Raw genomic sequence first — 13,245 nt, forward strand, 5'->3', positions numbered from 1 at the left:
CAGATAAGATGCCAAAGGAGTTATAATGTTAAATGACACGAGTAGTAGGTTAAAAAAAAGTTTTTAGAGTTAATAACTTGAATTTCTTGTCTCTTAATGTGTTTGAGAGCATCAGTTAAAGTAAAGTAGTGAAGAGGTAGAGTTACAGGTATACAGTGAATAGTGAATATTTGAGTAATGTTCTAATCCAGATTATGAGAAGCAAGAACTACTCAACTAAATAAAGAAAAAAAATACTTTTTAATACAATTCAAAAAGTTTCAAGAACTTTGAAAGTATTCTCAAGTGCAGTCACCGCAAAGACTATTAAAAACCTTATGATGATGAAACTGGCTCTCATCAGGACCACCCCATTAAAGAAAGAGCAAGAGTTTCCTCTGTCGTACAGCATAAATCCATCAGAGTTACCAGCCTTAGAAACCACAAGTTAACAGCTCCCATGTATATGATAAAGGTTCTAGACCAATATAATGATGCCTTTAAGAGCCTTTACATTAAAAATGAAGGATCTTTAAATTTGGGAAAGGTTTGCACTCAGAATCTCATTAGCATATATATAGGGGTTTTGGTATGATTTAATTCAGCTTTTGACCCATATAAACCATTTTAAATGTACGCGTTTGTTGTGTGTGTGTACAGATCTCCATGGGTCAGATGCTGCAGGAGTTTGGGAAGTTCCTCGGCCTGTTCCTGCTGGTGCTGTTCTCCTTCACCATCGGTCTGACACAACTTTACGGGAAGGACAAGAAGGACACGACCACGGGAAAGAACGGCACAGAGGAGTGCGAGGGCATCAACTGCCCGCTGCAGAGCAACGACACCTTTCACTCGTACATTTCAGCTCTTCTCCCTCTCTTTTTTCATTAAAGAAGTGTTAAGCCATCTGCTAGGATGGTGAAATAATAGGAACTGAAAGCATTAATTTAAAAATAGCTTGTACACTTATGCAGTGGTTCAGGGTTTTTGTCCTGTCTGTGCACTTAAAGGAGGAAAACAATACAAGACAATGCTACAAGATACCACACATTAAATTAAGTACATTAAGTTAGCCTGAGGGATATATATTGTGGTGAAAAGCTGAGTTTTTTACTGTTTTTGTGAAACACTTTAATGCTAATTATATGAAGCTTAAAAGCTGACAGATGTATTTAAATCTGCATTTTGTATATTTGAATTAAATGTATTTAATTTTAATTTTTATTTATTCAGCTCTTCTCTATATTTTCCATTGAAAACAGAACAGAAAGCATTAATTTAAAAATTGCTTATATACTTATGCAGTGGTTTAGGGTTGTTTGCCCTGTCTGTGCACTTAAAGGAGGAAAACAATACAAGACAATGTAAGATAGCACACATTAAATTAAGTACATTAAGTTAGCCTGCGGGATATATATTGTGCTCAAAATTAGTAAGAGTTTTTTTTTTTACTATTATTTTAACACTTTAATGATAATTATATGAAGCTTAAAAGCTGACAAATATATCAGAATCTACATTTTGTATATTTGAATTAAATGTATTTTATTTTATTTTTAATGCATTTGAATAATTTACTGGGGTAATTCATACATATGAATTTTGACTATGCCTTTTTTTAAGCGTTAAATTGTTAATGCATGCGATTAATTTGGAATTATTAATGCGTTAGAATTTTTTTAACGCAATTAAATACACCACCAAGTTTGACCCCACCTTCCCCTGTAATCTGCCCCGCCCCCACTCCGTTCGCTTGTGGTGAAAATGTGATCTGGTCTTGATCCCACCCAGCTATCAAATTATACTTCTTTTTAATTAAGCTAAACTGCTGATTAGGGCTGCAGCTATCGATTATTTTTGTAATCGGGTACTCTACTGAAAAATCGATTCGATTAATCGAGTAATCGGATAAAACTTTTTTTTTTGTTAAAGAGCAATTAAAAAGGCATTTTACTCAATAATGAATGACCAATTGGTTTCCTTTTTTAGATAAATTATATTTTTAAATTCACAACATTTCCAAATTGCAAATACAAATAAATAAGACACAATAAATAAATAAATACCACAATAAAAAAATAAATTTAATTAAATTACTTTCACATTAGGATTTCTTGTAAATATCAAATATAGGGTATAAATCAATAAAAAAGGCATAAACATCGTCTTTGTGTTGTGCATCTTAGCTTCTGAGACGTTGTCAGTTCTGCCAGTGTTGGATCAGTGTGCTGCATTCTTTTACCACCAAGCCGCTTCTCCAAAATATATCAGGACCTGTGGAATAATTATTAAGTATTACAAATGTGGGTTTTTTCTTTATTTATATGTTGGACTATTTGGGTCTAATTACATCACTGAGACTAATAATTCTAATAATAAATTCATGGGCGTGCATTTATGAACACTAAGATTGACACCTATCGCATTGGGGCACATTAGACACTAGTGGTAATTAATATTTTATCCAATAAATAAGAGACACACTTCCTTATATGAACAACACAGTGTTCATACAGTTTTTGTGTCACCGGCCAAATGTACTCTTAGATGAAGAAATCATGCATTTAGTTTCCAGCCAAAGTAACTTCAGTTTCGCTAACTTTTAACATTTTTATTGTTTATATTCTGAACTCCACAGCGCTGTGTTTACTGTTTACATAAAGCCTGTATGAACTTGTCTCTGTTCTAATAAACTAACCACACATTATAGACAGTGCTTCTATTAATTCACACTCCAAAGCGCTGTCTTTTTTTTATTAATTCACGTTAATGTCAATCTAATTGATTTATTATAAGTTATATTTACCTGCTCTCTCGGCGTCCTCGCGTCTCGAGTGTCCTCGGCTCAGATGGTGCAGCATTAAAACGCGCTGTTTTGGCGCTGCACCGAGTACAGGTCACAGTTCGAACATAAAATGCTTTTATTCCTTTAAAATCACTGTTTTCTCTCGCCATATCCATTTTGCCGCTGCTCAAACCTCCGTCTCCTAAAATACTGCGCGCTGAGTTTATTAATTAAATAAACGATTACTCGAGGCACAGAAAATTAATTGATCAATTTTGTGAATCGAGTTACTCGATTTACTCGAGTAATCGTTTCACCCCTAGTGCTGATAAGGCGCAGTTTAATCTGATATATTAGCCAGATAATATATTGCTATGAATATATCAAACGCTGTCTCTGCTGCTCCATGCTGTTTACACACTGAGTGCAGTATGTGCAGCGTCAACGTCTTGCAGACACGCAACCCTTAATTAATTTAATGTTTGATTCTAATTTATAAATTAACCCGTTAAATAGCAAAGTTAATTCAAGTTAATTCAAAAGTCACGTAAATTTTATACAAATTCACAAAAAGCAGATTCAGTACTTTTTGATCTACGATCTAACCCACCCAGTGTTCACTGCAGGTCCTGGTAGGATTAGCTACCTGCACTTCCAAATGTGCCTGAAGTTCACTTAATGAACTGTGAGGACTCTCCATCTGTAAAAATACCCATCATTTATTCAACTTTTCCTCCTTTAGAAGGACAGACAGGATAAACACAGCAGAAACAGCTGCAGAACATCAGCGTACAGTACACTCGTTTTTGATGGTCTGTTTATAAAATAAATATTAAATGTCTTTCTGCAGAACTCTGAGCAGAACTCTGACCTCTCTCTCTCTCTTCTGTTCATGCAGGTTCATGGGGACGTGTTACGCCCTGTTCTGGTACATCTTCTCCTTGGCCCACGTGGCTCTTTACGTGACCAGGATAACCTACACTGATGAGCTGCGTTCGTTTGTGGGTGCCATGATCGTCGGCACCTACAACATCGTGGTGGTGATCGTTCTCACCAAGCTTCTGGTGGCCATGCTGCATAAGAGCTTCAGACAGATAGCTGTGAGTAAACTAACCATAAAACCCTTAATTCATATAATACTTAGACGATACCATAGAACAGGGGTCGGCAATAGGCAGCCACGGGCCAGATGTGGCCTGCAAGCATGAAACATCTGGATTGTGAGGTTGTTTGAACTATAATGAACTAGGGGTGGGCAATATTATACCGTATACAATATATCGTGACACAGAAATATCATGATATTAAAAATCCATATCGTGATAATAGGGCTGTTCTGTCTTAAAAGTAGTCTATTATTATTTACTGTGAATCTTTAAGTGTATTTATTGTATAATTGTTTTAGTTTGCAGTTTATATGCATGCACTAAATATTCTGCAATATTTTTTGCCGCATTATATTATTTTATGCTATATTGTTTATTTTGCCACATTATGAATATACTGTTATACCCTTATACTATATTCCTAAAATTAATTAATTATTTTTCTGTTTTCCTATATCGCCAAGTATATCGTTATCGCAAAAATACCCTGAAGTATCGTGATATTATTTTAGAGTCATATCGCCCACCCCTATAATGAACGACAATTAAAAAAATTAAATAAATAAAATGTTTCTCTGGCGAGCTTTTGTTTATATTCCTTCCATGTCTCTCTCTTTGTTGCGCTCGTCCTGACTTTAGTTTCCGCCTGTTCTTGTTTTTGCTCCTGTTCTTGAGCTCCTTATATGGGCGTTTTTTCCGTCCGTGTCCCAAAATTCAAAACCCTGATGACATCGGTTCGATCCCACGTGAGGAGTGGTGATTATTAATTTTAATTTTGGGGGGGGGGGGGGGGGGGGGTTCCTGCTTTGAGATCAACTGTTCTGCAATTGGGTTCAACAACCCTCTGGGCTGGAGAGCTACTAGTCCGTAATTACTTGGAAAATATCTCAATATATGAAACTTAATTGCAGTAGATGCTCAATTCAGTTACTGGAGGATTACCACCCTGCAGGTATACATTATACATAATATCATATCATACATTATACACTCAAAATACAATCAAAACCATGCACCAGTGCAAGTCATGCTGGGACTGCTTCTACAAACATTAGTGAAAGAATGGGTCTCAGGCTCTCAGGAGTTCATTGAACTCCAGCACTGTGGTTCCGTGATAGGATGCAGCACCTGTACATCAACAAGTCTCACTATTAAATTGTCCACAGCCAACTGTCAGTGATATAATAAGTGATATTATAACACAGATAATCTAAAGCCCTATCCGGGTAGGATTAGTTTCTCAGGGGATCCCAGGGTAATTTTCTCTATTATGGGGGTCCTCTGTGATTTTATTTCCGTCCGGAACGACCATGTATGATTTTTTTTTTAGACGTCCTCTGAGAAAATTACAGGCTGAATTATCTACTGTTTTTCACTGAACTCCGTGGTCCTCCGGTAATTTTAGTCCCGTCCGGACGCACATCTCTTAAGTTTCATCTCCTCGCGTTTAATAAAATAGCTATTTGTCTACTGCCGTGCACCGTAATTACACTTTGGGCGCACGTTTCTGCGAGTGGAAATGGAGGAGCTACTGAACGTGATGTCATGGGACTGAGAAAGCCTAAAAACTCACTGGACCTCCTGTTTTTTCAATTGCAGTCCAGAGCAGGAGTAGAAGGGTGAAATATTTTTACAGACGTCACCCTGAGAAACTAACCCTATTTGGATAGGGCTTACGATACATTTATACCAAATGAATTAAATACACTTTCTTTGAGTGACTTTTTCTTTGGTCAGTATGAGACCAGATTTGTTGTTAGTTATTTAGTTCACAAACATTACATTCTGGTTTCATCACTGGTTCTCTGACCCCTTCCAGAATCACGAGGATAAGGAGTGGAAGTTTGCCCGGGCGAAGCTCTGGCTCAGCTATTTTGATGATAAGTGCACCCTGCCCCCACCCTTCAACATCCTGCCCTCCCCGAAAACCCTCTGCTACCTGGTGACCAGCCTGAGCAAGTGGATCTGCTCACACACCTCCACGGGCAAGGTCAAGAGACAGAACAGCCTCAGGGTGAGTTACACTCAGCCCAGGACTAGATCAGGCTCTAATTATGACATTACATACAGCTCTGTTTTGATGGCTTGTGATCGTCCATCTTCCTCTTGATTATATTCCAGAGGTTTTCAATTTGGTAAAAACAAAGAAACTCATCCTCTTTGGTCTCTTATTTTTTTCCAGAGCTGAATATATTTTTGTAATATAGTAAAGCTGTTTTAATTACAGCAATACAGTAAGCTCTAAAATATTTATTATAATCTATTTATTGTTGTCTGACGACTTTAATGTTAATTGTTAGTATTCTTATTATGTCTGTCTGTTTAAAAAATATATAGTATCATGCAAAAGAAAAATGCAGTATTTGATTTTTAACTTTTCAGAATTTTGAAAATGAAATAAAAACGACCTAATCATTCAAATTAAAGAATAAAAAACATACATTAATTTGTTAAAGATTAGAATTAAAAATAGATATAAACGTATGATTATATATTGCATATTATATTTTTCTATCTCATACAAAGCTTTCATTTATTGAGTGTCTCTCTGCATTATGACTGACACTGTGAGCATTGGGCCACAGTTGGAAAAGTAGAGTAACAGTCAAAAGTTTGGAAACACATTATCTTTAATATTAGTTATTTATCTGTTTTGTAAACTACATTGTAGATTAATATTAAATATTAAAATGTAAAACTGTGAAGAAACTCATATGGAATTAGCTAGTAGACACTCTGCTGGCAACTTTAATGGAAATTCATTGATTTCATTTTTCAGCAGGATTTGGCACACTGCCCACACTGCCAAAAGTACCAATTGGTCTTATATAATATTCTTATTTTCTGAGACGCTGATTTTTGGGTTTTCATTGGCTGTAAGCCCTAATAATCATCAACAATAAAATAAATAAACAGTTAAAATAGATCACTCTGTGTTTAATACATCTATATAATAAATATGAGTTTCACATTTTGAACTGAATTACTGAAATAAAGTAATTTTTTAATCATATTCTAATTTTTTAAAGATTTTATGGACATGGTTTGAAGCTTTGCTTATGGTGTGGTTTCTCCGCTGTTGGTGTTACAGGAGTGGAGGAATCTGAAGCAGAAGCATGATGAGAACTATCAGAAGATCATGTGCTGCCTGGTGCATCGCTACCTGACCTCCACGCGGCAGAAGATGCAGAGCACAGACCAGGCCACGGTGGAGAACCTCAACGACCTGCGGCAGGACCTCTCCAAGTTCCGCAACGAGATGAGGGACCTGCTCGGCTTCCGCACCTCCAAATACGCCATGTTCTACCCCAGAAGCTAAGCTCCGCCCCGCCTCTGAAGCTGACTCAGCATGCTCGGAAATACTTCTTCTACTTCTTCTTCTTCTTCTTCATCATTTTCTCTCGCTTTAAAAGATACAGGGAGATTCTGGGACTCTACTGGAATTTTATTAGAGTATATTTATTCTACACACCAAAGCCAGTCCAGAACGTACCATGTAATATTCTTCCATCCCACCTGTTTTCTAAAGCGTTGCTTGTTTTTGACAAAAAGACTGAATTAAAAATTTATGAAGAAAATGTTTCTTAGCTTTTATTGAATCATCATCTTGAATATGAGAGATGTTATAAAACAGGGGTCGACAATAGGTGGCCGATAATGAAAAAATAAATAAATAAAAAGCTTCTCTGGCAAGCTTTTGTTTACAATTCTCCCGTCTCTCTCTCTGTCGCGCTCGGCCTGACTTTAGTTTCCGTTCGTTCTCGTTCTTCCGCCCATTCTTGGGCTCCCTATCTCCTTATTAGGGTGGTTTTTTTTTTTCCTGCCCGTGTCCCAAAATTCACTAGCCGGGGCAGCAGTAGTGTATTGGACAGCGACCCTAGCGACACGGGGTTGATCCCGCGTGAGGAGCGTGTGTTTATTTATTTATTTTTTCCTGGGTTTACCTGCTTTAAATTCAACTCTTCTGCAATTGGGTTCAACAACCCTCTGGGCTGGAGAGCTACTAGTCTGTAGCACTCCATCCCATTACACTTTATTTTCAAATACAGAATTTTTGATTGTAAAATATCTGGCCTGCGGCCAAACTTAATTGCTGACCCCTGGTTTAAACTGTATAGAGAGAAAGACAGCCATAGTCACATTTGTGTCCAACATTTAACCCATCTTTAAATGGGCACTTAACACCCTGATTTTTGTTGACTCCATCCTCAGGGAAAGGTAGTTTGTAAGGCACTCTGGGTGATGTATGGGTTTAGAGGCGGGGCAGGAGGGAGACCTGATGTACCATCCTTGAGAATGTAGACAGGCTGGTTTGGCTCAGAGACTGGTTTAGAGAGATGTAAAAAGTGAGTTAAATGGGTCCAAAACAGAGAAACCTTTGTTTGTATACTTTAAGTATATTTACTGATTTTTAATGGTCTATGGTCAATGGAATTAAGTTTCTAATTACAGGGTTGCCTGATTTCGCTTTGGCACATACAGTGTTTAAGAAGTAGTTTGGAAAAGGAAAGGACTGTTCATGTATTTTGTTCCATTCGAGTTATAATTTTAGGCTAAATATGTCTGGTATAGAATAAAGAATGTGGACTGTCCCGTCTATGCCAGTTAATTATTCATTCATTTGCTTCTCAATAAAATTCATTTCAGTTTAAAATAATATGTGGTGATACTAAGCGGTGAGCACCACATACTGAAGACCACATATTACGTAGTGAGCACCAGATGCTATGTGGTGCGCCCCACCTGCTAAGTAGTGAGCACTAGGGATGGGCAATATGGCCCTAAAATAATATCACAATATTTCATGTTTTTTTTTTTTTTTTTTTTTTTCGCAAAAACAATACTATTGGTGAAATACAAAAGCCTGAACTACAAAAAAAATAAGAATATACTACTGCAACAAAATGCAACAACTTTTTTTACAGAAAAATAATACATCCTGTTCCTTCAGGAAATGTGCTAATTCTTTAATCGCTTGAACGTGTTGCCACATTAACCTATGCAGATATATCTGCGACTTCCAGACAAATCCAATTAGATTATTTGCAAATAACACTCAAGACAATCAGCTCAGCAAACCTGATTTGCCTTTAGTCTGAACACAGCTGAAGAATCCAGGTGTAAATTGGCTTTAAAACCCCCAAATCTAATTGCCAAACAATGACTGCATTTTATTTTGACTAACTAGAGATAAATCTGACTACAAAGTGTGAATGCATGTGGTTAAAATCTAATCAGATACAATCCAGATTCTACCCACATGAAGTGACCAGGTGTAAACGGGATCAAAGACTGACATAGCGAGATCCCACCTCTCATGAAAGTTTCGGGAGTCTCCCAAATTTAATAGGGGCTCCATGAAGCCCAAAATTTATATTCAATATCATGATCAGAAATCATTTTTAGAGTGAGAGAGAGCGTGCACACATGAGAAAAAAGATTAAGAGAGGAATTTAAACTCATAGTTAGAGAATGACAAACTGCATTCACACACACACACACACATACGCACACACAATTAACTAATCAAAACAAAATAGATCATGAGTTTTATTTTTCTCTCACAAAAACAATTATGTATAAATTAACATTCACAATCAAGATTCAATCAAGTTTCATATAAAATATTTAAAAATGCTAATTTTCAGGATAGATCATTTCATAGCATCTCAACTCAACGGAAGCATTCAGATTAACTTAAAATAAAGTCGGGAGTGCTTTTCTTTCTGCATTAGGAACTGAAATGAATGAAAAGTCCAGCATGATATAAAATCGATGCATAATGATGCTCCTTAATTATTGCACTTCAAATCACCACAAAAAAAAATGCCCCTCGTATTTCGCACATCCATCTTTAACAAAGGAAATCAGGATCATCTTGTAAAAAGTCCAAGTCTACGTGCTGGATGATCTCCAATCTGTCGTTTTTACTCTGGTAAGTCTCTAAAGAGGGATCTGAGGCTAAAGCTCAAGCCTCAGTTGTGTTTTTTCAGATGCTAGTGCCCAGTGGGTGGAGCTAAAACATGCAGGGTGTGGTCTCTTTAGGGAGAGAGTGAGGACGTGTAGACTCATGCCATCATCCAGAAATTCCAAAACATTTCTGAAAAATTGTCTTAAGGCCATAAAACACTTTCCGAGCATTCCCCAACAGACATGTACATTAAATCGAGTGGCTGATGGCTTTATGATCTATAGCAGTGGACCCTGGAGGAGCCCCTGCTCTCATGCTCTGCACATTTTAGTGTTTACCCTGCTCCCAACATGCAACCTTCAGCTGTTAAAGGTCTCCTTCCGCTAAAATCCACTTTTTCTTGTTCTTTGTGGAATATTATAAGTCTCTCTGAGTTGTATATGATGCTGCACATGAAACATGTGCACATGTTTCTCAGCCTCCACTGTCTGCGGTAGCTAAGAAAAGAAAATCCTCAGAAATCTGAGTTGAACAAAGAGATGTTAGGTGTCTAAATCAACCAGTGAGTTCATGGCCTCACCCACCTCGGCTCAGGACCGCCCACAGGCGACGCTGAAGACGGGCTGAAGCAGAACAGACACTGTCTCTCTCTTTAACTTAGCATTAACTATCTTGTGTAAGTAACTATTGGTTTAAATGGGATCTCCAGTGGATTCAGTGTTTTACAGAGACCTAAAATGAACACTAGGGAAGCAGAGTTTGACAAGGCAGCACAACTCGACAAAACACCGGTCAAAGCAGGTGCCGTTCGCGTCAGACTTTATGATATAAAGCGAACTCTTTCTCAGCCTCTCTTGTCTGCAGTAGCTATGAAAAGAAAATCCTCAGAAATACGAGTTGAACAGAGAAACCTTAGGTGTCGACATCAACCAATAAGTTCATGGCCTCGCCCACCTTGGCTCAGGATTGCCCACAGGCGGCGCTGAAGCAGAACCGACACTGTCTCTCTCTTTAACTTAGCATTAACTATCTTGTGTAAGTAACTTTAAGTTTAAATGGGATCTCCAGTTGATTCTGCGTTTTACCGAAACCTTTAATATACACTAGGGAAGCACAGTTTGATAAGGTAGCACAACTCGACAGAACACAGGTCAAAGCAGGTGCCGTTCGCGTCAGATTTTATGATATAAAGTGAACTCTGGAGCTTCAATGTGGTGAAATTCCCCAAGCACCGAATCACCAAGTCTGAGGTTAGAGTTTAGTAGCATTAACTTAGCTGCCTATGCTCGCATCGCTAAGGCTGTATCTCGAAAAACATTTTGTCCTTTGAGTTTTAGAACTGTAAATTTGACCATTAGGCAGGTAGGCGTTCTCTGCTGCAGTGCTGTTAGCCAATCAAAGGCAATATATTTGCATGTATGAATATTCATGAGCAAGAGCCAAAATCCTGTCTTTCTTCAGAGACCAGTTATTCAGTGATCTAAAGCAGGGCTAAATAGAAACACCTGAACACTTTTTTTCCACAAAAACAGCTCACATGGCATTCATTCATACTAGAGACACAACTAGACATTTTAAAATGAATGAAAACATGATGGAATAAGACCTTTAAGGAGCTGAGTGAGTTGGATGAGGTGGGTTAGGAGCAGGGTAAACCACCAGAGTCAGGGTTTAGAATCCAGGCCATCAAATATGGACCAAAAATCCAGCTTCCAGTCCTGGATTCTGGAAATGAAAGGAACTGCTGATGTAAATTAACAGCTTCACAATGTAGAGTAACGTCTGTCAAGAACCAAGAAAACTGGATTCAAGTGTGGACAGGGCCGGACCTTCTAGACCAGTATAAGTGAGGAAGGACCATGTAGAAAAGCATATATCAAGGGCCACATATTCAAAAATCTTGTAAACTGTGAAGAACATTGTAGAGTCTCCCAGCAAACACATGCAGATACGATACACCAACCACGCCTTGGGGTTTGTTAATATGTTTGTTGGTCCACTGAAAAAATGTGCTGTGGCAAGTGAAATCATTTTAAACTCTATATTCAGTCTAAAGGATTGCAAATATACAACTATTAAGCAAATTCTAAACATTTTAGGTGTCTTATAAAGTTTTGCGTAGAAAAAAATGCAGGATTTTTTTATGTTTTCTAAACATAATAATAATTGTAATGTTCTAAACTATACTATACTGCCACAAGTATCTACTTGTCTATACTGTGTTGGATGAAACTATTCATAATTATAATTATGTGTAGGAAAGTGGAATGTTCTGCATTGTTTCTTGAATTTAACAAAACTATAGAATAGTATTGAGACACTTTTTCTCATGTCTACATATTACTATTTACGTACAATCCTGTCAAATTAAAGGAAAAATGGGAATAGGTTGTAGTGAAACATGAGAACAAGTACAACTTTTGGTCATGTAGTTCAACTCCATTCTCCCTCAGCAGTCAGAAATACACCACTTAATTCAATGCTCCCTAAAGACTTACAATGCTAAAAATACAGGCATAAAAAAACACTATTTTTACTCCATTAACAAGCACAAAGTAGCTCCAAACCTAATTAGTAAAATTCAAACTAAAGGAGAACTCCTTTGTGAAATATACTTTGGTTGTATTAAAATGTGATAAAAAGTACTTACCTTTGTTGAATAGCCCACCTCCACACTCCCACAGCTTTCTGAGATCCTGTATTTTGTTCACTTTCCCCAAAGAGGCTTTTAGACTGGGTGAGATGGGCCTTTTTTTCCCCTGCAGATACATCACTTTTTACACCATCATCCAGGCTCAAAGTAGCTCCACACTTCATTGGTAGAATCCGAAGAGCCTTGGAATCTAAATGAGGCATTTAGAACTTTAAAAGTGCACAAGAATCTTATTAAAATCCACTGTTTACATCCCATAGCGTAGGTAAATCTCTGGGTGCCGCCATCTTGAATTTAAGTCCAAATGAATCAACCGTTGAGCACTGGAACAAATAGGTAGGATAGTTGAGAAGACTGCAAAATTCTCAAAAAAATCTTGAAAATGCATGAGTTTTAGTGGTGTGTGATGAAAATATCTGGTTACTGTCGATATTAGAATGCAAAGAACCAACAATTACAACTACATAAACACTCAAACTCTCAAAATGTTTTACTATTTGTGCTCAACGGTTTAAGATGGCGGTGCCCGGAGATTTACCTACACTATGGGATGTAAACAGTGTTTTTTAATAAACGTCTTGTACAGTTTTAAAGTTCTTAATGCCTCGTTTTAAATCTCAGGGTTCTCTGGATTCTAGCAGTAAAGTGTGGAACTATTTTGAGCCTGGATAACGGTGGAAACAGCGATTTATCTGCGGGTGCAAAATATGCCCCGTATCAGTCATTCTAAAAGCCTGTTTGGGCAAAGGGCACAAAATACTGGATCTCAGAATGCTGCAGGAAAGCGGAGGTGGGCTATTCAACAAAGGCACAA

The 13,245-nt window shown here is 37.5% G+C and overlaps 1 protein-coding gene across 1 annotated transcript in view; it reads left to right on the forward strand.

Moving 5' to 3' along the window:
* The window catches only part of trpc1 (transient receptor potential cation channel, subfamily C, member 1), a 50,982-nt gene extending 43,537 nt beyond the window's left edge, over positions 1-7,445 (forward strand). Inside the window, exons 10-13 of the mRNA XM_022662704.2 lie at positions 640-830; positions 3,660-3,861; positions 5,687-5,881; positions 6,959-7,445. Coding sequence (XP_022518425.1) covers positions 640-830; positions 3,660-3,861; positions 5,687-5,881; positions 6,959-7,186 — 816 coding nt within the window. The 3' untranslated portion in view covers positions 7,187-7,445. The remainder of the gene's footprint in view (positions 1-639; positions 831-3,659; positions 3,862-5,686; positions 5,882-6,958) is intronic.
* The last annotated feature ends 5,800 nt before the right edge of the window (positions 7,446-13,245 follow it).

This window comes from Astyanax mexicanus, chromosome 6 (assembly GCF_023375975.1).
Source record: "Astyanax mexicanus isolate ESR-SI-001 chromosome 6, AstMex3_surface, whole genome shotgun sequence".
Taxonomy (NCBI): Eukaryota; Metazoa; Chordata; class Actinopteri; order Characiformes; family Acestrorhamphidae; genus Astyanax; species Astyanax mexicanus.